Raw genomic sequence first — 22,883 nt, 5'->3', positions numbered from 1 at the left:
TAACACTAGAAAACATCAAAAAATCAACAAAATCGTTTTGAATGATCGAAATGTGAAGTTGCTTGAGTTAGCTAACACCTATGAGAGACTATGGGAAAGCTCTTTTCACAGTGGGTGCCGTGTCTGCTCCCTGTTGACCGAAAACAAGAACGTGTTGATGATTCTGAGACAAACTAGAATTTTTGCATGGATATGTGACAATGGATGAAACATGGATCCATCATTTCACTCCGGAATAAACAACGATCGTCATCTGAGTGGACAGCAACTGGGGACAGGAATACTTTGAGGCAAAAGATAAATCGTTTTACAAAAGTGGTATTGAAATGTTAGAGCGGCGCTGGAATGATTGTGTGGCTATTGCTGGATTACGTTGATGAATAAAGCCAATTATGAACAAAAAAGAACGCGTTTTCTCGTCAACGTGTAAGGTATTTCAAAGTATCTTGGAGAGACACCTCGTCCAGTGAAATTCCTGTAGGTTATTATAGGGGGAATTTCCGTAAATTAATAATTTCAGGAAGTTTGGCTGTTTCCAAACAACTAGTTCACAGCTAACGTTGCTATGAGCAATACCAGTAGCCTTAGACCCTGAGTTGATTGAAGTGCAGTGAACTATTTGAAGGATTTCCTGATGACGAGCCAACAATGGACGAATTACTAACACCAATAAAATCATTAAAGCGTTGTAAACCTGCTAGTGTCTTCCAAGCGACAGCAGCTGTGATTTTAAACCACTATAAGAGCAGATATATAAAGGCAAGAACAACTGACAAATGCATTGTTCTTAGCGCACTTCTTCTTCTTGATAGCGCACTTCTAACCAAGATGTAATTCCAAAATTGTATAAAAAATGTGTATGCCAAATTATTGAAAAAACAAAAAGTCAATTAAAATACATAGACTTCTTTAAATAGATATATTTGATAGACAAACACGAAAATATTTTATAGGAATCGCACTTTTCAAGCTTTACTTCTAGTAAATTCGTTAATAAAATGTTCAATATACATCCGCTTTCAAAAGTAAGACTGTATAGAAATGATGTTGAGATCTTCTAACCGCGCCTGACCCATACTAGTCGTAAGTAATCCTTAATTAATTTTAATTTGAGGGAATGATCTTGTAGCTACAAAAATTGATATAGTTAGTAATATACCTAATGAAATAGTAATGTTTGTGAATGAATTTTGCAGAAATTGTAACTCATTAAAAAATTCTGTTTCGATCTTTGTCGGTTAAGGCTTCATCAAGTTTTCTACAAAAAATTAAATTGGTTTTGGTCAGAATACTATTATCTGAACGATATTCCTTCAGAATGGCACTCATGTTGTTCAAACATTCGGAAGCATCCGAAATATTTTTCTGTTTGCAAGATCTTGGAGACAAAGTCAATTATGTTAAGTAATCTATACCGCAAGATTAACATAATTAAGCACTGGAAAGATACAATTTCACAATCAGCATAGCCAGATATCAGTTAATAAATTTCCACCAATGGTATTGAAAAATAATCGGTTTCATGTATAATTTGTTAAGAGTTTTCAAAGATGTTTAACCACAGCGCATATGGTGTATGATTATCATCGAAATTCAAACGTAGATAATGTTCAGTTAAGATTAAATGAAAACCAAAATATTACAGGCTTGTTAGAAGAAGAAAATACTATCGTGTGAGGTTGGGTTAGCGGACCTGGAATCTGAATAATACAAACCCGTAGGCGCACCACCTCCATTGCTCCAAAACCGAGTGAGTTTCGATTTCAACTTGGGACTCTGGGGATAGTTACTGCCGTGAGCATTTCCGTCCTGTTGGTCTTCGGAGTCCAGCTTGCCACGAAGATACTCCGAAGGCCCAGGACTTCGTTGGTCCGTACCCGCTAGCACGGCAGGACGGTAATCCTGAAGCATCTCGAAAAATTCATTTTTACCTATAACAAAACGAAACGTTGTGATATTGTTTCAAATTTTAGTTAATCTTTCAATATTCAGTTCAAATGTTTTACGATATGTTTTGTAATGATGGTGCGAAATAGTGGAAAACGAGGAATCAAACAACGAGGAGAACGGGAATTTGATATGTCAAGTTTTGGATGTGTTCACAATTCCTCATCAGTGTAATATACGCACTCCGCGACAAAACTTTAGCACACTAGACATTCTTCATTTCAACTATTAATAAGAATAAATGTTTAGCTTTTGGGTCCTCTAATTTGCGTAAACATTACAAGGAGACAGATATTGTTGTTTATTTATAGATTATTTACGAGGAGTTAGGTTAAAAAAATTGTTTAAGTAACAATTGGGCTGAAAAGTTAACGTAATCTCATTCAGTTAACGTAAAGTCATCAACGTAATCTCCATCAAGAGTCACACAATCATTACAACGCCGCTCTAACATTTTAAAACCACTTTTGTAAAACGATTTATTTTCTTGGCTCAAAATAGGTTTGTCACCAGATGCTGTCCACTTGTTGATGACGATTGTTTTGGTTCGGGAGTCCATGTTTCATCCATTGTCACATATCGACGCAAACATTTTGGTTTGTTACGTTCAAACATGGCTAACCACTGCTCAGAATCATCAATAGGTTCTTGTTTTTGGTCCATAGTGAGCAAACGCGGCACCCACTTGAACTGAACTTTCCCACAGTCAAATGCTCATGTGATATAAAACCAACACGTTCTTTTGATATCTTTACGATGTTAGCTAACTCACGCAACTTCATATTTCGATCATTCAAAACAATTTTTTCGATTTTTTCTATGTTTTCTGGTGTTACCACCTCATTCGGACGTCCACTGCGCTCTGCATCATCGGTATCATTATAAAACACTTTTCAAGCTTTTATTCTTCATCTCTAAGTCCACTTATTTATATTATTATTTACTTGATCTAACCTTTTCCGCTCATATTTGATTGCATCTTTTAGTTGTTCAATATTCTTAATTTGTTTACCAATTACACACACACACAGCATGTGCTAGCTAACCCCAACTATTTGCAACAATATTCAAATTAAGGGATCGTTTTAGCCACTTTAAAATTCTAATATTGGGTTGTGAATATTGAATATAGTGACTAACACACTATGAAAATAGTCTTTAACGAATACAGTCTTGCTGAAAAATATAATTCTGACTGGTTATATCTGTGTTCCATATATGTCTAAATGTATTAAGCTAAATTATGTGTATATAGTAGAATATAAAATACGTGTAGTAAATAGATTAAACAAGTTTTTAGTTTATTTTTATTTAGTTACTACAACGATTATTAGGTTCATATTTTCATTCATTACATGGTTCAAGTTTGATCATTTTTTAATTTTTAGTCAAGTCCTTATTTACTTTTTCGTCGGTTCATTTGTTTTATTAAAAATATTTTAAATATAACTTATAGAAATAATTTTTGCCAGAAAAGAATTGTATCTTTGACATTTGACATTTTATTTATGTTAAAAAAAAATCGGAAATACTAAAAAAATGGTAAAAAAAGTTTCGAAAAAGACATTTTGTTTGACTTTGATATGACGTATAGAGAAAGCTAACACCAAAGGTCTAGTATTTCTAGTAGAGTCGGTTCAGTAGATGTAGATATCATATCAAGCGTCTTGGAAAAGTAGTTTTTAACGTGTTTAAAGCTTCGTTGTTGTTCGAAGTTAATGTCTAGACTATAATTCCGTCATAACTGGTAAGTATTGCCACAATTTTCTTTGACAAAAAAATAAAGAAAGAAGAATAATCACCAATAAAACAACATCTCATTCAAAAAAATTCAAAAAAATACATCTTCAACCTAATATTTTAATGTATCACCGTCAATATAATAAACGAAATCTCTCTATTTATCAGATATAATCGATGACCTTAAAATGTTTCGACATTTAGTTGGTTCTATGACGTGAGTTCATTCAAATTAAATGCGACAAAACCATTGTCCGAACCACCTTCGTAATGTGACTCACCCGAAGCCAAAAAAAAATTAAACTTAATAGTTTTATTTATTTACCTAATCGAATGCGTGTTTTTTTTTTGTCGCGGCAATTAATGCATTTCATAATTAAAATAATTAACATAATTCTAATTTAATTCTTTCGACCCATCCATCATGTATATGCGGTTGGGTTTTTTTCTGCTATGGCGAAAATGGTGTTAGATAATTCTGTGAGCCAAGTCGCGAGTAATTAAACGAGTTGGTGGGACCTTGGCTTCTAAAATAGTTCATTGTTGCACGATTCGTTTTGTTTTAGAGTCTTTTTTAATTAACTTTCACTATGCCGATGTGAGAAGGAACAAATATACAACAAATTACTTTTTATTAACAAATTCTGAAGCCCATGCTTGATATATGATATAAAGAATAATCATAAAAATCAACAATCAGATCACTGTTATAAATAATCACTAAAATATTGATTTATCTTCTACAAAATACGTGGAATGAAAAGTCCCGGGCGTAACAAAAAGAAAATGCGGTTTTATCTTATTCAAAATTGACTTTATTCATCAACGTAATCCCCATCAAGAACCACACAATAATTCCAGCGCCACTCTAACATTTCAATACCGCTTTTGTAGAACGATTTATCTTTTGCCTCAAAATAGGCCGGTCACCATGCAAATTTCCTGCAAAAATTCCTGTTTGTTACGTTCAAATATGGTGAAACACTGCTCAGAATCATCCACACGTCTCATTTGCACGTCCACTGCGTTCTGCATCATCGGTGTGTCTACGACCAAGTTCGAAGTCAGCAAACCAACGTTTTATTGTTGTTTCTGATGGAGCGGAGTCCTGATAACACTTTTCAAGCCATTGCTTCGCTTGAACGATATATTTTCCCATCAAGAAGTAGTGTAAAATTAAAACAAGAAATTGTTTTTCATCCATTGTTTTGGAAATAACAAAAGTAGTGTCACTCTTAGCACAATAACTCACATCCTATGAGTATAATATCATAAAATTTTAACAGTTTTCTTTTGAAGGTTAGTACGAACTGAAAAAGCGGTGAATGCAATAAAACTAGCGCCATCTATGTGTTAGGCCGCAATTACAATGAAACTAACTATATAATTTGCATAGATGGAACACATAAGATAAACAGAAGATATTATGAATTATTAACAATAAATTTGTAAACAACTAATATTAAGGTGTGTGACATTTTACACGTTAAACCTTGTATCAATTATTTTGATTACTTACTTTACAGACATAAGTATTGAAAAGTTTTAAAAAATAACCTGCCTAATTATGTTAATATAAATGCCAAAACCATATTGAAAACAATATTACTTAACAAATCAATTGAAAAGTCCCCTGCCTACCATATTAAAACACATTTTTTTGGCGAAATTAGGTTTTTTTTTATTCAACATAATTCCCTTCAAGGGTGATACACTGACTATAGCGACCCTCCAACTTCTCGATGCCATTTTTGTAATACGATTTGTCCCTTGCTTCAAAATAGGCCTCACTTCATTCGACGAAATTTTCTTCTCAGCGAGCATTCTTTTGAGATCTGAGAACAAGAAATAATTGCTGGGGCCAGATCTGGAGAATACGGTGGATGAGAAAGCAATTCGAATCCCAATTCATGGATTTTTGCCATCGTTTTTACTGACTTATGACACGGTGCATTGTCTTGGTGAAGCAGCACTTTCCTTTTCTTCAAATGCGGCCGTTTTCGGCGATTTCGTCCTTCAAACGATCCAATAACGCTATGTAATAGTCGCTGTTGATGGTCCTTCCTTTTTCAAAATGGTAAATGAAAATTATTCCATGCGCATCCCAAAATACAGACCATAAACTTGCCGGCCGACTGTTTTCCACGCTTTGGAGCAGGTTCATCGTGGATGACGTTCACTTGGATGACTGTCGATTGGACTTCGGAGTGAAATGATGGAGTCATGTTTCATCCATTGTCACATATCGACGCAAAAACTCGTGTTTATTACGTTTGATCATCTTTAAACACTGCTCCGAATCATCCACTCATCATTGTTTTTGGTCAAAAGTGAGCTCGCGCGGTACCCACTTTGCACACAACTTTCTCATACCCAAATATTAGTGAATGATATGATGTACACGTTCAGTTGATATCTTTAGAGTGTCTGCTATTTCATTCAATTTCAATTTACGGTCATTCAAAATCATTTTGTTGATTTTTAAATGTTTTCGTCGGTAACAACCTCTTTTGGGCGTCCACTGTCTTCGGTGCTCATTTCACCACGTCTAAACTTAGCATACCAATCCTGGATGGTTGATTTTCCTGGGGCAGTGTCCGGAAACTCGGCATCAAGCCAAGTTTTTGCTTCAACTGTATTTTTTCATCAAAAAGCAATATTTTATCAACACGCGAAATTCCTTTTTATCCATTTTTTTCACAATAACAAAAATTGCTTCACTCAAAATGCTATAACTCACACAATAACGATCCGACAGCTGTCAAATTTATACACGCATCTTTTGAGGGTTAGGGCTAACTAGAAAACATATTTTCAATTGACCTGTTATGACAGTTCGTGGAACTTTTGTGGAATAGAAAATTAGATTAAATATAGTGAAAATTAAGATCCGTAACTAATATCAAAGAATTTGTTTCAAAGAAAATTGTTGTAAAAAATATTTTTAAAACACAACAACGTCGGTATACTTTAAACGATTAAAATGTAGCCTATTATAAAAACAAAAATGTTTAGCAATCTGAACTAATGAAGCGTTAAATAGCAGTGAGTTTATTTGGTAGAGAATGAGTCAGTAGTACTGCGTAAAAAATGCATGTATTGGTTCAGCGGACTGAGCTGAAGCATCAGCATTGTTATGACGAAGACGTTATTTTTTACAATAACTTTCAACATTTTACAGTTTCAGACTCAGGAAATGTAAAAGGTACTTTAGAGTTTTCTGTATATATAGAATGCAAGCAGCAGAAGGCAGACGACAGTAAATGACATTTATTTTAAACCAGTTTGATAGATTTCACAGCTACGTCTTGTTGTTTACAAGAGGTGTGGTTGGGAAGTACTTTAAGGTTAATTTTATGTTTACAAAAGTTTGTTGAGGTAATATAATTATTTATTATTTAATAGAGAAAATTACCAGCAGACAATTCGAAAATAACTGTACATTACAGATTGAAGTAAAATTTTAAAATAAAACATTTGTTAAAACACAGTTGTAAAACACAATATTGTAGAGTATGTTGTATTAAACTAGTATTGAGTATATAGGATTTGTGTGCCTATGTATGTATGTACTCGTCCAGAGTATACGACAAAGAATACTCTGTGTAAGCATGTGCATTTAGTACGTATGCACGAAGAAAGAATGCACACTAATTCACTTGCAGATGATGTAGAAAATGCTCCAGAAAAGAGTGCAATGATTAAATCGCAAGATAAGGAACAAACTAAATGAGTAGTATAAGAAAAATATACAGTGGAAGGACCAAGAAGGGGAATATAGTTGTCTCTTATAGTATAGTGGAGTATAGTTGTCTGTTATAAAACAATATGTTATAAATAACATGTCAAAATAAACTGTATTTATTTTAATTTTTCTTTTAATAGTTTACTCATATTGTTTATTTGTTTTATTATAATAATATTTGTTACACGATATAACTTCAATTTTTCTACATTATTTATCTGCCCCAAAGAGTAATATAAACTGAAAGAAATAATAGATCACAAAGCTTCAAATCTTATGTTATCAATTTATTTCACATTTTCTATTAAAAACAGCATATTTTAGACTTCTAAATATCGGTTTTAAACATTTACTTTATTGTAAACTTTTAAAATATTTGCAAAATCAATCAAGAATACAAGTTTGATCATTTTTCTTTCTTATCTTTACAATATTATATACAATATTATATAACAATATTATATACTTAAAACAATATGTTATAAATAACATGTCAAAATAAACTGTATTTATTCTAATTTTTCTTTTAATAGTTTACTCATATCGTTTATTTGTTTTATTATAATAATATTTGTTACACGATATAACTTCAATTTTTCTACATTATTTATCTGCTCCAAAGAGTAATATAAACTGAAAGAAATAATAGATCACAAAGCTTCAAATCTTATATTATCAATTTATTTCACATTTTCTATTAAAAACATCATATTTTAGACTTCTAAATATCAGTTTTAAACATTTACTTTATTGTAAACTTTTAAAATATTTGCAAAATCAATCAAGAATACAAGTTTGATCATTTTTCTTTCTTATCTTTACTATCTTCAAACAAATCCTATTTTCGCATTATTTAACACAACTAATCCCTTGTTCCATAGCAATTTATAAAATTAGTGCTACAAAATTCGAACATTTTACTAATAATCCACACTTTATATACTTATTTTCGTATTGCCTGCTGCTAATTTTCTCTATTAAATAATTAGTAATTATTAGCGTTGGGAACTATCGACTGTTTAGTAATTGACTACTTTTTACTATCGACTGTTTCAGTCGCTATTTTTGGTTCAACTGATTTTACTACTTTTACCAGTTGTGTACTTTTTTTTCAGTTTATTACTTTTAACATGTTATAGAAGATAACATTTGTAGCAGTAAACTAAAATTTAAAGGGATATTTTAAATTAATTTTTGAATCTAAGAAAATAGATTCTATATATAACATTTTCTTAAAATATACGTATAATTAATAAGAACTGGCAAACTGGGAAAATTAAATTTGAGTAAACTATTGTCATCTTGGTATCGATCAAAGCATACTATCACATGACTCAATTTCATTGCATTTCATCATCGAGCTTCTTTTCGTAGTCATCATAAATGATTTATAACAGATTGGTGACAGTGGTCAATACCTATCTCCATGTCAATGTCGATACTGCTGATACGTGTATCTCGCTGTACTTTTTAAAAAAATCCATCAGCTATTTTATATCACAAATGAGCAAACCCAAAAATATAATTACAAAAACATGGTGCACGGTAATAAAGCAGAAGTTACGTAGTGTATTATAAATCCTTCAAAATTAGCTACCAGTTTCAGTAAATATCCGTGAAGACCATCAAGCTTATTTCATAACACGCGAAGTATCAGAAAAATTATGCCCCATAAAGTGTAAAACAGTCACTGTTCTATTTTTAACCCATCTCTGTTCTATTTGTTGACGCTGTTCTATTTTTTCCTGAAGATGAGTATCAGCTTATTATTATATCCCACAAGTAGAATTGGGACAGTTTCATTAAAATTATATTATAGAATATATATTTACCTTGTTTTTTTAATATGGCGTCTTTTATTAGTACGTTTTTAATTATAAATTGATTGATTACTACACTTTATCTGGATTTTGATTAATTCACAAGCAAAACGAGTGTAGGATAATCAGCAAAATAGGGGAATTTTGACTTGAACTATTGGGGAATTTGATAAATTGATATTGGTAACCCCGAATAGAATACATGTGGGACATAAAAATGACTTGGATAAGTTATTACTATCAAAATTAGTTCGAAATATGGGCTGCAGTCGAACTGGCATCTAAAATTCTAATGCATTCTTCTCTTCTATATATATCAAAGATAGTTTAAGCAGTTTAAGCTACTCAAATCGATAGAATTCTAGAGGTGCAGGGCATAAAAGTGACGCTATAAGTGTTGAAGCATGGATAAATGAGAACAAAACTTGAGGATGTACCCCATAATAAAGGAAGAACATTTTAATCATTATCACCAAACACATTAGAACCAAAATAAAACAACTATACTGGTTAGTCAGAAGATACTCTCAACTTGATCTAAAATCAAAGAGATGATCTATCAAACAGTCTAAAAGCCCATTTGGACCTATGGGGTGTGAATATGGAGCTGCGCTAAAAATTCATTGTGATATTCCTAAATACTTTTTTTTGATAACATCTATTAGATATGCTTAGTAAAATCTTAATTATAAATTGATTTATTACTATATTTCATTTATACTTGGATTAATTCACAAGCAAGACGAGTGCGAGAAAATACATCAATATGTATTCCTCAATTATAAAATTATAATAACTTAAGCTATAGTTAACACTAAATGTATACACCTTATATAAGTTCGTATGGTCTTGTTCGTTTCAATCTCCTGACATCCTGCGCGCTGTCCAGCAGTTGTATTGCTTCCACGTTAGTATGACTTAGTAATCTTCTTTCGTGTTTCAAGGCGAAATCTTGGATAACTTCGCAAATCCATTTGATTTCCTGGTCATCGTGCAGTTTTTCGTTAGTTACGTAGCGATAGGCATCGGTAATTAATCGAATAATTTTGTTTTGACAGCGTTGTATGACTAGTTGATTTGAATTTTTAGTGCAACCCCATATTTCCGCCCCACAGGTCCAAAATGGCTTTATAATTGTATTATAGATCAACCTCTTTGATTTTAGATCAAGTTGAGAGTATCTTCCGACTAACCAGATAGTTGTTTTATTTTGGTTCTAATGTATTTTGCTTTTTGTCTAACGTGATGCTTCCAATTTAATCTACCGTCAAGATGGATTCCAAGGTATTTAGCTGATTCTGCTTGAGGAATCGGGCATCCATTGAGTGATATAATTAAGTTTTTATTATTTCGCCGCAATGCAAAATTAACGCTGAGAGATTAGGAGCTGTTAAGTTGAATATTCCAATATTTCGTTCATTTGTAGATTTTGTTGACTGTCACTTATACTTTTTCCACTGTCCCAGGCAGAGATATGTCGTTTGCCATAATAATTGTATCGTCAGCAAAGGTTCCAAGTACTGTTTCTTTTGTTGTTGGAATGTCAGCAGTGTAGAGTAGATATAGCAAAGGCCCTAAGAAGCTATATATACATTGCTATTTTACATATTGTTTTAAAATTACACAATTTTATGAAAGCTTTTTTATATTATATTTATTATATTACAAAAGATGAAATTTGCACCAGTAATTTTAAATATAAAGATTAAAATTTTATGTTTTTAACAGTAATTTCACAAATAACTTACTACCTACTTTTTGTGGCAGCTTCTATTTACTCTAGTCGAAATTATATTTCACGAGATGTATTAATATTTATTATTCATAAAAAAAACAATTATATCTTCCATTTCGCACCAAATATAAAATAATAATACTAATCGAGCGAGCCTAAACTAACTCAGCGTGAGGATTTATTTAGTAATACAAAAGAATACAATTCTCGAACAATACGATATTCTCAATCTTTGTCATATTATCGAACAAAAGCTGCATTCGAGTACATATAACAGTTATTCTATTATTTAATTTCGAGCATACCAGCAGATAATGCTTCGAAGAAGCTATTAAAACTGTTGGTTTTCGATAAAAACCCTCGAGTAGAAAGCGAACAAAAAGTGTGTTAGAGAATTTAACGAGTTTACAAGGATTTTTCAAGCTTATTGAAACGGATATTTGTCTTTGGCCAGTGTATCTTTAAAATTATAGTCCTGTCTTAGATTTTTTCTATTAATTATGGTGAAAATATATTTAAGATTCTTAAAATGTTCAGTCTAATGTCCAGTTTCAACATTTACAAAGGCAAAAATATGACACACATCTACAGATATGCTGCATAATGCCTACAGAAAAAGTTATTAGTGATATAGAGCATAACACAGAAGGAGATCACATGAAACTTGACATTTTTAATATAACATTTATAGTTTTGAATCTTGACGACAGTAGAATAGAATTATAACACTGCAAATTTAAGTCAACATTTGTTAGAAAAACCGGTAATGACTTTCCGGTACACCTGCTAGAAATCCTCAAGAATCGAAAGGTTAATCAGATAACTTATTCTGACAGATAAAATTAAAAGTAAAAGTAGTAAATACCTTGCGCACTAACATCTATCGAACCGTGACTACCATATACCCGCTTCAGCGTCGGACTGCTCGACTTGAACGGTTTCCCGTGCTGATCCAACAACTCCAGGCTGGAATTGCTGCGACACAGGGCCTCCGGCGGCAGGTTGGGTCTGCGCGCGTTATGGTGATGGCGATCGTTGAAGGAAGACCTGGAGGTGGACAGCCCCGCGTTCGCCCATGCCCTAAATCGAACCCACCGTTAAGGACCGAATGATCGAGTTAGTTGGGGAAGCGTTACGTACCTATGGACACGGGTGTTGTAATAATCGACTGCCTGGGCAGTACGCTCTCGAGTCCTGTTGGATACGGGCGCCCTGGGCGGCGCTGGTCCGCACTCTTGCAGTCCGATCATCCCATCACGCTAAAACAAACAAGAAAGAATAAATATATGCACGTGAATCGATTTAATTATTTGTTAGATGCTGCAGACCAACCTACAATAGGCTAGATGACTATTTTATAGACTTTATTTATTTATTTATGAATTGCATCTTACATTAGATATGCTAACTATAATCGTAATTTGCAGATTCATTTATTGTTACTGTTTAGAATGTAATGTGTTAGAATACAATGTAGAATTGTCGTCACAATTGTAGTGTATTTTGGTTCATTTAGGCTTTAACATACAACAAAATTCTATTCTAAATAAAATAATGAAATAAAAATAATCAAGTATAATTTAACTAATTATTTTAACATTATAGTACCTCTAATGTCTATATTATCGAAAGACTTGAACTACAGTTAATTATACATGCACACTAGTTTGTGGGTTACGGTTGTGTTTTGTTATATTTACTCTGAACTCCTTTCCACGCCACCTATGGGGTAGTGGTATCCCTTGGAGGCCTAATTAACATACCCAAATAATATTGATATTGCTATCACTGTATTTCTTCCTAGTTTCCTCTGATTTAGTTATTTCATTCTCCTAATTTTTCTTTCCATCATTGGATAGACACACATATCAATGCACACATTTTTTCTTATATTACTTACTAGTTGTACTTGTATTAATACACAAGAAAGGCGAGTAAGGGATTAATACATCAGTATATATTTCTCAGGCGAAATCTTGGATCACTTCGTGTATCCACTTGATTTCGAGGTCATCGTTGGTTACGTAGCCCATATTTGTACCCCATAGATCCAAATTGGCTTTATGATTGAACCAATTTCTTCGATTTTAGGTCAAGTTGAGAGTATCTTCCGATTAACCAGTACAATTGCTTGACTTCGAGCCTAATCTGCTCTGCGTTTTGTCTAACATGATCTTTTCAGTTCCTACCATCAATATATATTACGAGTTTTCTACCGAGCTGTTTCTACTTGAGGAATCGGGTACTCGTCAAGTGATAATGAGGTTTTTGTAATTTCTCTGTATTTTCCAGTCTCTAGTCCATTTATAGGTTGTTGTCAATATCTGTGGCAAGTACATCGAGCTGATATAATAATTATTTATAAGCATTTACACGTAACAATATGGATTTTAAAGGAGAATAGACGCTTCAAGTCGCGGTCAAGTCTTATTTTTACATTACATTAATAATTTTCGTTATAATTACACACTCTAATGTGTATCATTAGTGTGAGAGTCGCTAAGGTATCTATAACTGGCGAAAACTCCAAAAAAGTCGTGTATTCTCGTTCCAAAGGAGAAAAATGCGCAAATCAGACAGTATAGTTTAATAAGTCGTAAATAAGTCGGTAATTTATTCACATCAATAAAACCATTCTAATGTAACTATTTACTGTTTTAAGTACCTTTAATAATACATAGAGAGTAATTAGATGGGAACAAAAAGAAGCCATTGGATGGCAAATCAAGGCTGTACGGCGGATGACCCATCAATTCGATGTTCTGAGTGCTCTAATAGTCTTTTGTTTGAGCCGATGTGTGAGAGTTGGCATTGATGAAGAACAATCCGGCGTCTCTTGTTCGCTTTCCTGAAGACTTCTTGCAAATAAATGGTTGTGTACCAATCAGAATATACTGCTCTACGATCCTCTAGAGGTACTGTTGCAATATGACCAGTTTTCTCCAAGAAACAGGCCACCATTTTCTTTGAAGTGCTTCGTGCACGAACAACTTTTTTTGGATTTAGTTCATCTTGGAACACCCATATAATCGACTGCTGCTTACTTAATTTCTTAAGCATTTCTTTACACCAATCGACACGAGCCTTTTTTTGAGCGATTGTCAAATTGTGTGGGATCCAACGCCAAGTGTTCATGTAAAATCGTATATATGCTGGTGGAACTAATGCTTAGGGATGCCTTAATCTCACAATAAGTGACATGACCACGATTGAATTCACTAAAGCAGCGTGTAGGTGGTTTTTGATGGAGCTTCATCACCAAAAGTCAAATTAAGTTGATTGATGCACTCTTGTTGTGATAATCCACGTCGAAAATCGTAAAAAATCATCGCACGAAAATGTTCACGATTCAGTTCCACTTTTTGCCGAGACGAAACTTCCAACTAAATATAAAATAAACAAATAGCGTCCGTGCGACAAAATGTTCTGAGTACCGATATCGTCAAAAATGTCAAACTTTACGCTGGAACTGTCAGATAGACTCACATGACAACAATGTTGCCAATTCCCGAAATATAAATAGTGACCCTCGTACTAGTTTTGATTGGTTTGATGGTTTAGTTCAACCCCATATTTGCACCCCATAACTGCTTTATATTAACTAATAAATCAATCTGGTTGATCTGAGATAAAATTGATAATAGTTTCTGATCTTTAGTATGGTTCTTTGAGTATGATTGAGCTTTTTGTCTATATGAGGAGGATAAGTTAATATTCCTTGAGAATATTTAATTACAAGTGGAAGGTAAAGCTGGCAGAACTTGATCGTTGAATGCAGGTCACTGTTTATTTAAAAATATGGGAAAAATTGAAATTTTTGAAACTATACAGATGTTCATATCAATAATAACAGTGAATTAGATTGAGTGAGAGAATGTCCTAAATATATCTATATTTTCTAGGAAATTAACCTCTACTAGTATAAAAGTATTCCCCAAAAAAGACGCAAAACTTAATTATCGTTAATTTTATAATTAACTATAAACAGTGTTACAGTTTCGCTCGAAACCTCTACAACTATCAGAATTTGTTACAAATATGGTTAAAAAGAAGCCACGCCACATGTAGAACATGATGTACACAAAATTAACTAAGAACAGCTGCCAATGAACAGCGATAGCGGGCTAAAAACGGATAATTTTAAACACAATCAGCCTATATATAGAGAATATGGTAAATATTTATTATCCAAATACACGAGATGGCGACTAGTTCCCATTTCTCGGGACAGAAAAATCGTCAAAAACCACAAAATCATAAATATTTAACAATCTAAAAAGCATAACAATAACCTTCGATAAAAATTAAAAGTTGAAATGTAATCGGAAACTGTATGATAGAGATAAACAAAGAAATGGCAATGAGAGACCGACTTTATTTATATTTAAACGATGTTACTGTTTCCATGGGAGTAAATGCCCTATAAATATTAGAATAATAAAAGGTTGTAAAAGTTACGTTGGCAAATAAACAATGACCAAGGCTATTTATGCATTGCAGCGATCTGTCTTTTTGCGACCAAACAATACGAAACTATTCTACATCCGAACTGGTCCATAATACTCTATTGCACTAGGGGTGTCGGCCACCGGAAAAATATCCATATTTTTTAAAAAATCGAGATATAGGTATCGATATATCAAAAAAAAATCAATATATATATATATATATATATATATATATATATAAAGTGTTCCGTTGTCGATGCTCCGTACTATTTCAAATGAAGTGATACCGAATATAGTAATAATGAACCAATAACCAGTGTAATTCAACGTGTTTGTATGAAGTACTACTAAAGAGTGTTAGTACATCTCAATGTACTCGCTAATCAGCTAAATATGCGAAGTAACAATGAAGTGCGTAGACTAAAACGTCTAACACCACCCGATATGATTATTGGACATATACAGACTTTAAAATAAGCTTTAGAATAAGACTTTTTAATAATTAAGATAGTATTTTATAGAGGAGATCACTTAATGAAGTGATTTTCTACATGCCATGTATATATATAATATATATATATATATATATATGTATATATATACATATAATATAAATATAAGAAATAATTATTGCCTATGGGGCAGATTGTGAAACCATTAAGAGTAATAATAACTCAAGAACGGCTGTACCGATTTTGGCTAGTTTTCGTTTTACAATATTTGAATAAGTGCCTGTCAAGACAAAGTGTCATCGTCATCATTAGTTCCAATGTTACAAAGGATCGACATTTTGTTGGTTGCATCACGTTAAACAAAAAGCAAAACACATTAGAACCAAAATAAAACAACTATACTGGTTACTCGAAAGATACCCTCAACTTGATCTAAAATCAAAGAGGTTGATCTATAATACAATTATGAAGCCAATTTGGACCTATGGGGTGCAAATATGGGGTTGCACTAAGAATTCAAATCAACTAGTCATACACGCTGTCAAAACAAGGTTCTTCTATTGATTACCAATGCCTATCGCTATGTAACCAATGAAAAGCTGCACGATGACCAGGAAATCAAATGGACTTGCGAAGTTATTCAAGATTTCGCCTTGAAACACGAAATAAGATTACGAAATCATACTAACGTGGAAGCAATACAACTGCTGGACAGAGCGCAAGATGTCAGGAGATTGAAGCGAACAAAACCATACGAACTTATATAAAGTGGATACCTTTAGTGTAAACTATAGCTATAAGTTAATAATTAATAAATAATTATAATTTTATAATTGAGGAATACATACTGATGTATTTTCTCGCACTCGTCTTGCTTGTTAATTAATCTAAGTACATAGGAAAAGTAGTCATAAATTAGTTGTAAATTAAGATTGTACTAAGCGTATCTAATAAAGATGTTATAAAAAAAATTGTTGGTTGCTGAATATTTATGAGTGCTTTCGGCAATCTAATTTGTGACTAAAAATGTAGAATACTGATTAAAACTACCTGCTACTACCATCAAACCGTGATTAATATATATAATGTATTGAACAAGTTAGTTTTCGTCACTGCGGGTTTAATACTTTACCACCATTTATATAGATACTACTAAAGATAATTCCGAATCGTATTCTAATTGTACTCGAGTAAACAATTACCAAGAATTGAAAGAGTTTCAATAAATATGCAGTAATCGTTATCATAAACGATTACTAGCATACTTTCTAAATTTATTTCACATTTGCTAGTATTTAAACAAACTTGGTGTGCGAGAACTTTCTTTATTTTACTTATCAACAATGTCAGGGAGAAGAGGACCTGACTGAGGTCGTCGAAGTTAACCAAAAGAGCGACGAGTCACATGCTACCAGCACTGAAGACCAACGAGAGATAGAAAATGTCGTATTGGTATGTCGTATTATGATGTCAAAAAATCAGTTTTAACTGAAAAAAATACATTAGGCATTAAAATACAACAATAAAATAAAATTGCAACAATCGGTATCACCAGGTCCTCGCTCGTATGGGAAATAATTCTTGGCCATCATTCAAAAATATACTAGTTGGTTCTAAATGATGTCGTTTTAGCGCAAAATATATTGCACCTATACCATAAAAGTGTATGGTAACACTCAATTATGTATCTGAAATAAGTTAACAATATCACAAATCAAACTCATCGCATACTAAAAGCGTTGTTGCCACATAAGAGGCAGATTATCAATTCTTACAAATTAATTTTATGGTATTTTTTCAACAGTGACGTGAACTATTGTCCAAAAACTACAAACGTTTCCTCATCAGAGCAATTCAATTAAAATGCTTAAAATAGCATTGGATTCGATACTATATAACAGCAATAACATTGTCGTCAGAACTGATAAAACACATTCTAGTGTTATTGTCACAATATTTGCAATCATCTAGTGTTACATATAATAATAATAGATATAATCCTTCCGATGAAACAGGCAATGTACGTCATCAAAATTTATAGTGCAACGTTATTGCACAAAACTAAGTTTTCGTTCATTTTGACTCTCCCTACAAGATACTAATATAAATAAAATAATGAAACAAAAATATTGTTATAAAATATAATTTATTTTAAAATTATAGTCATTCTAATGCATATTTATTGAAGAACTCTATGAAGGAGTTAATTAAACAGCTACAATAGTTTGTAGGTTAGAGTTGTTTTATTATATTTACATTGACATATGACAACGGTGTCGACGAGTACCAACACAAATCCAATTTTATAGACCGATTTGGTTACACGTTCGGACGCATCGGACTTCATTCTGTCTCTTTTTAACTAGAGTAATGCTAATTAGTAAAATAAGAACGAAAAATGCTCCGGGTTTGAATGAAATTTTACGTTTTTATAAACTGAATTTGGCAATACGTTCGACGACGTTGATGACGTGCATTATGTGATGACTATATTTATGTGCAATCAAAATATGCCCGCTCTGAATATTTCCCATTACTAGATAATAAAATACAATTTGCGAGAAGTTGCTTTTAGATTGTATATACATTTCCATTATGGAAATGTATAAGATTAACTAGTCGATTAACTGTCGATATTCAATATAATACAACATACCTGTATTAACAATTGTAACCTTACAATAACAGTCATCTCCTGTTCTGATTAGAAAATCATCAAAAATAAAACTAAAGTCAGTAACCTTAAAAATAAGTTTAGGGTATATTATATGGTTCGGTGAATGGAGCTAAAACGAAATGAAACAGTTGTGGTTACATGATGTGACCGTTATTTTTTGATATAACATAAAATGTGAAAAATATAAATTGATAAATAAAGGACTGGCCGCAGTGTTACCTGAAGACGAGGCTTGGACAGTCGATGGTGGCACGTTTGAACCAAACGATGGTCGGTTGCTCAATGATCGAAAATATCCTTCAATAACATCCCAGATAAACGTCTCGAGCTTGCCAGATAATCGTAATCATTTCGTATTTGTCGCTGCTGGAACCCCGCCCGTGTTCAACATCTGGGATTATATTTCTGGGTATTTTGGAGACCGTTATTCCACGATGTAAAATTCGACATGCCTCAAGATCGCTACATAAGTTTTCCCCAATGCATAATATCACGACTTCATGACCTTGAAAAACACAGGAGAGTGTAGTTCTCGCAGTTCCTCCACAACCATAATTTATTATTATATTTAAATATACAAGAGTCCATTTACGTACTTTGCTAAAATTCTTTACTGTCACACCTACATCTAATACGATTGGACATCTTAAAATTAGCCCTGCACGGAAGCATCTCATATCATAAGATCTAAAAAAACTAGATGGATTCTGAATGGCTAATAGAAAAGTAGGAAAAAGGGTTCTTTCAGAACAATTGACGGTACACCTAAGAGATAGTACTGTTTACAGTAATGAAACCGCAGACACTTTACCTTGGGACAATTATCAGTAACACGGAAAATATAAATAAAAGTTAGAGCAGTTCGTCAGAAACCGAGAAAACTCGTAGGTGGAGATACGGTCGATAATGCAGCCGCATCCTGTTTCCGGTTCGGTTTCGGCTAGGCACAAAAGAAGTCGCCGATATCGTTCGGCAGGACGTTGCCCTACATATTGTTCCTTGTTTGGGTACAACAAATCGGTATCCGTTATATCACGTCTATGCCAGAAACGTGCAACGACACACGGCCGAACTACCAATATCCACGAATAACGTACCACCGAAACCAAGAACGGTTCTCAACAAACACGTTAAAAGTAGCAAAGCTTTCAAAAATGTTAGAAAAGGTTTATTAAAAATATCGATTTTATAAAAATATTTAAGAAATTTCGATATTTTCCGGGCTGTTGCAAAAACACATTGATATATTAAAAAGTGTGCCTTTGGGACATTCTTGACAAAAGAAAGAGTACTTGGAACATTTGCCGACGACAAAGTTATCATGGCAGAGTATGTATTTATGCCTAAAGCTATAGGAATAAGTACAAATAGCGGTCAACAAGATCAGGGACTGGAAAATACAGCTTAATAGCTCCAAATCTGTCCATGTTAATTTTGTGTTACGACGAATTGACAAAAACTTAATGGGGTACAAATATGGGGTTGCACTAAAACATCAAACCAACTAGTAATCCAAGGCACCCAAAACAAAGTTCTACGATTAATTACCAATGCTTATCGCTACGTAAACAATGAAGAGCTACACGAAAAAAAAACCAAATGGATATACGAAATTATCCAAGATTTCGCCTTAAAATATGAAATAAAATTGCTGACTCACAGCAATGTGGAAGCAATATAGCTATTGAATAACACGCAAGAAGTCAGAATATTGAAGCGAACCATACCACACGAACTTGTTTAACGTAATATAAGTGAATTTTTAACTTTAGTTAAAGTATCTAATGTAAGATGTAATTAAATTTTATTTATTCTGCGATATATGGATATTTTTTTAATATAGTTTAATATATTTTAATTATAACATTAAAATAAAGTTTAAGAAAGAACACAAATTACTCAACAACCTTAAACCAGTGGCATTCCCTGGCATACATTTAAAGATATTTGGTAATTTTTGCAAATAAACAACTTGCCCTTTATTATAAATTAAGTATATCCCAAAAATGTTCTAACCACAAATTTATCATTCATCACCTTGTCATTAAAATCGTCTACAGTCTATTCAAAATAACAGTGAACTCACGTCATCATGATGCCGAATGTATTGCCTGTCTTGCCCATCGAAATTTCTTTTAAAATCAGATAGTATTTTCCTTTCTCATTTTATTCTATCTAAAAAGAGTTACGATGCTATCTAACACGTTCTAACATGTAACTTACAAAGTCACAAGCTTGACAATGCCCTATGGGCAATGCACCATACTGCAGAAAAAGATCCCAAAAACTGTATCGACAAAGGCTGTAATTAGGGAATGGCTTAAAGTATATAAAATAAGTTTTGAAGAAACCATGTTAAAGAATGAAGTATTTCAAATTGTTACTCGGTAAATATAAATGTTTAAATGTGTTTTATGTCATTTACATTTGAAGAAACAGGCCTACAAAGATACATGTTCGAATCAGAAGGCTGAATAATATGTCCAGAGGGTATTACGTCTTCCTTCGTATGCAATCCAATCGAATTGATAGGGCGTGTGGTAAAGAATTATTATTCAGATGAAGAAGAATATACAAGCAAGAACTATCAGAATATGTGGAAAGAAACATTGCCTACAAAAACTCCTTCGATTTGGATAAACTTGATCACACAATTGTTTGATATATTGGAAATTAATAGTTCAGTTATTGACTTGAATAGCGACTCAGAAGGTGACAGTAACTGAAGGAAACTTTCTGGATGTGGGATTATGATTCAATGCTGACAATTACCGAGAAAAGAGTGGAAATAACTAAAGGTAAGTATATAAGTAATATAGGAAAAAACTGTGCATTGATATGTGTGTCATTATTCAGAATATGAGTTAAGCATATGTCTATCCAAAAGACAGTGATATCAATATCAATATTATTTGAATATGTTAATTAGGCCTCCAAGGGATACCACTACCCCATAGGTAGCGTGGAAAGGAGTTCAGAGTAAAAATAACAAAACACAACCGTAACCTACAAATTATTCTGCCTCTATAATTAACTGTAGTTTAAGTCCTTCGATAATATATGCATTAGATGAACTATAATGTTAAAATAATTAGTTAAAATAATATTTGATGACATTATTTTTATTTCATTATTTTATTTAGAATAGAATTTTGATGTATGTTAAAACCAAAATAAACTAAGTTGGTGCGGCAACATTGTGACGTTTTGACGTCATAAATTTAGATGACCTGAGTTCACTGTTTTACCGAATGGGTTATATTTCTGAAATTATTGTGGTAATTTTTCCAAGAATAAACATGACGACTAATTTTGAAACACTACTTTATGACAATTCTACATATTTGCTTTATCTGGAATAAAAATTATTATTGTTATAATTAGACATGTTAATGTATATTGAGGGCGTGAGGTTCTCTACTGTGAATACGTCGATAAAAATTCCAAACAAATCGTGCATTCTCATTTCAAAGGCATTTTTCAAGCATTTTTCTCATAAGTTTGACAATTATGATAATTTATTGCTGGACGGACCATTCTGTTGTAAGTATTTACTATTTGAACTACTTTCACTTATACAAAAAGATCTCATAAATGTAATATAGAGGTAAATAACACCACCGTTGATAAAATTTGAGGTTATGCTACTTAATACTAAATACTTAAAAAAATAAAATTTGTCGAAAACAAATGAATTAAACCATGACGCAGTTGGCGGTTGACAAAGACAAACATTTAAAAACTGAATGTCGTAAATGTAGTGGTTTCTATATATGTATATTAACATTAAACGCATCCCAATATTTTCAACAGTTTGGAAACTTTATGGTTCGAGATTAGTTAAATATAACTCAATGACTAAAAATAGCGCAATAAAATTAAGTAAAATGAATAATAACAAGATAAAAATAGCAACTGTAACTGTGTTCGTCTTAATATTTGTTCAATTGGAACATTCATGTTGTACAGGGATGGATTCGGGAGGGATATCTATGTAAGAAATAAAAAATGACATTTGGGTAATAGACCAAACAGTTACAACATGGTAAATTCTGGAGTCAACTTTTAACGACAAAAGTTAAGGTTTTCCGTTGTTTATGCTTTCTTAGGAATGAAGGAAACATATATACGTTAATTGAAGCATTCCTTGGTACGAGGGTCACTATTTATATTTCAGGAATTGGCAACACTGTTGTCATGTGAGTCCATCTGACGGTTCCATCGTAAAGTTTGACATTTTTGACGATATACGTACTCAGAACATTTTGTCGCACGGACGCTATTTGTTTATTTTATATTTAGTTGAAAGTTTCGTCTCG

The 22,883-nt window shown here is 32.6% G+C and overlaps 1 protein-coding gene across 4 annotated transcripts in view; it reads right to left on the bottom strand.

The window, feature by feature from the left end:
• LOC143205178 (signal-induced proliferation-associated 1-like protein 1) overlaps positions 1 to 22,883 on the bottom strand; it is a 116,739-nt gene that overhangs the window by 56,089 nt on the left and 37,767 nt on the right. For 2 of the 4 annotated variants that reach the window (XM_076418284.1, XM_076418283.1), the window contains exons 2-4: positions 12,128 to 12,246; positions 11,853 to 12,067; positions 1,716 to 1,931 (exon numbers count right to left, since the gene is read on the bottom strand). In XM_076418284.1, coding sequence (XP_076274399.1) covers positions 1,716 to 1,931; positions 11,853 to 12,067; positions 12,128 to 12,237 — 541 coding nt within the window. In that variant the 5' untranslated portion in view covers positions 12,238 to 12,246. The remainder of the gene's footprint in view (positions 1 to 1,715; positions 1,932 to 11,852; positions 12,068 to 12,127; positions 12,247 to 22,883) is intronic. The other 2 variants (XM_076418288.1, XM_076418285.1) reach the window with 1 other exon arrangement.

Source organism: Rhynchophorus ferrugineus, unplaced genomic scaffold, assembly GCF_030347505.1.
Source record: "Rhynchophorus ferrugineus isolate W39M unplaced genomic scaffold, kcgeb_rfMv2 rfM11, whole genome shotgun sequence".
In the NCBI taxonomy this organism is placed as follows: domain Eukaryota; kingdom Metazoa; phylum Arthropoda; class Insecta; order Coleoptera; family Curculionidae; genus Rhynchophorus; species Rhynchophorus ferrugineus.
This window is presented reverse-complemented; position numbering and strand designations above follow the sequence as displayed.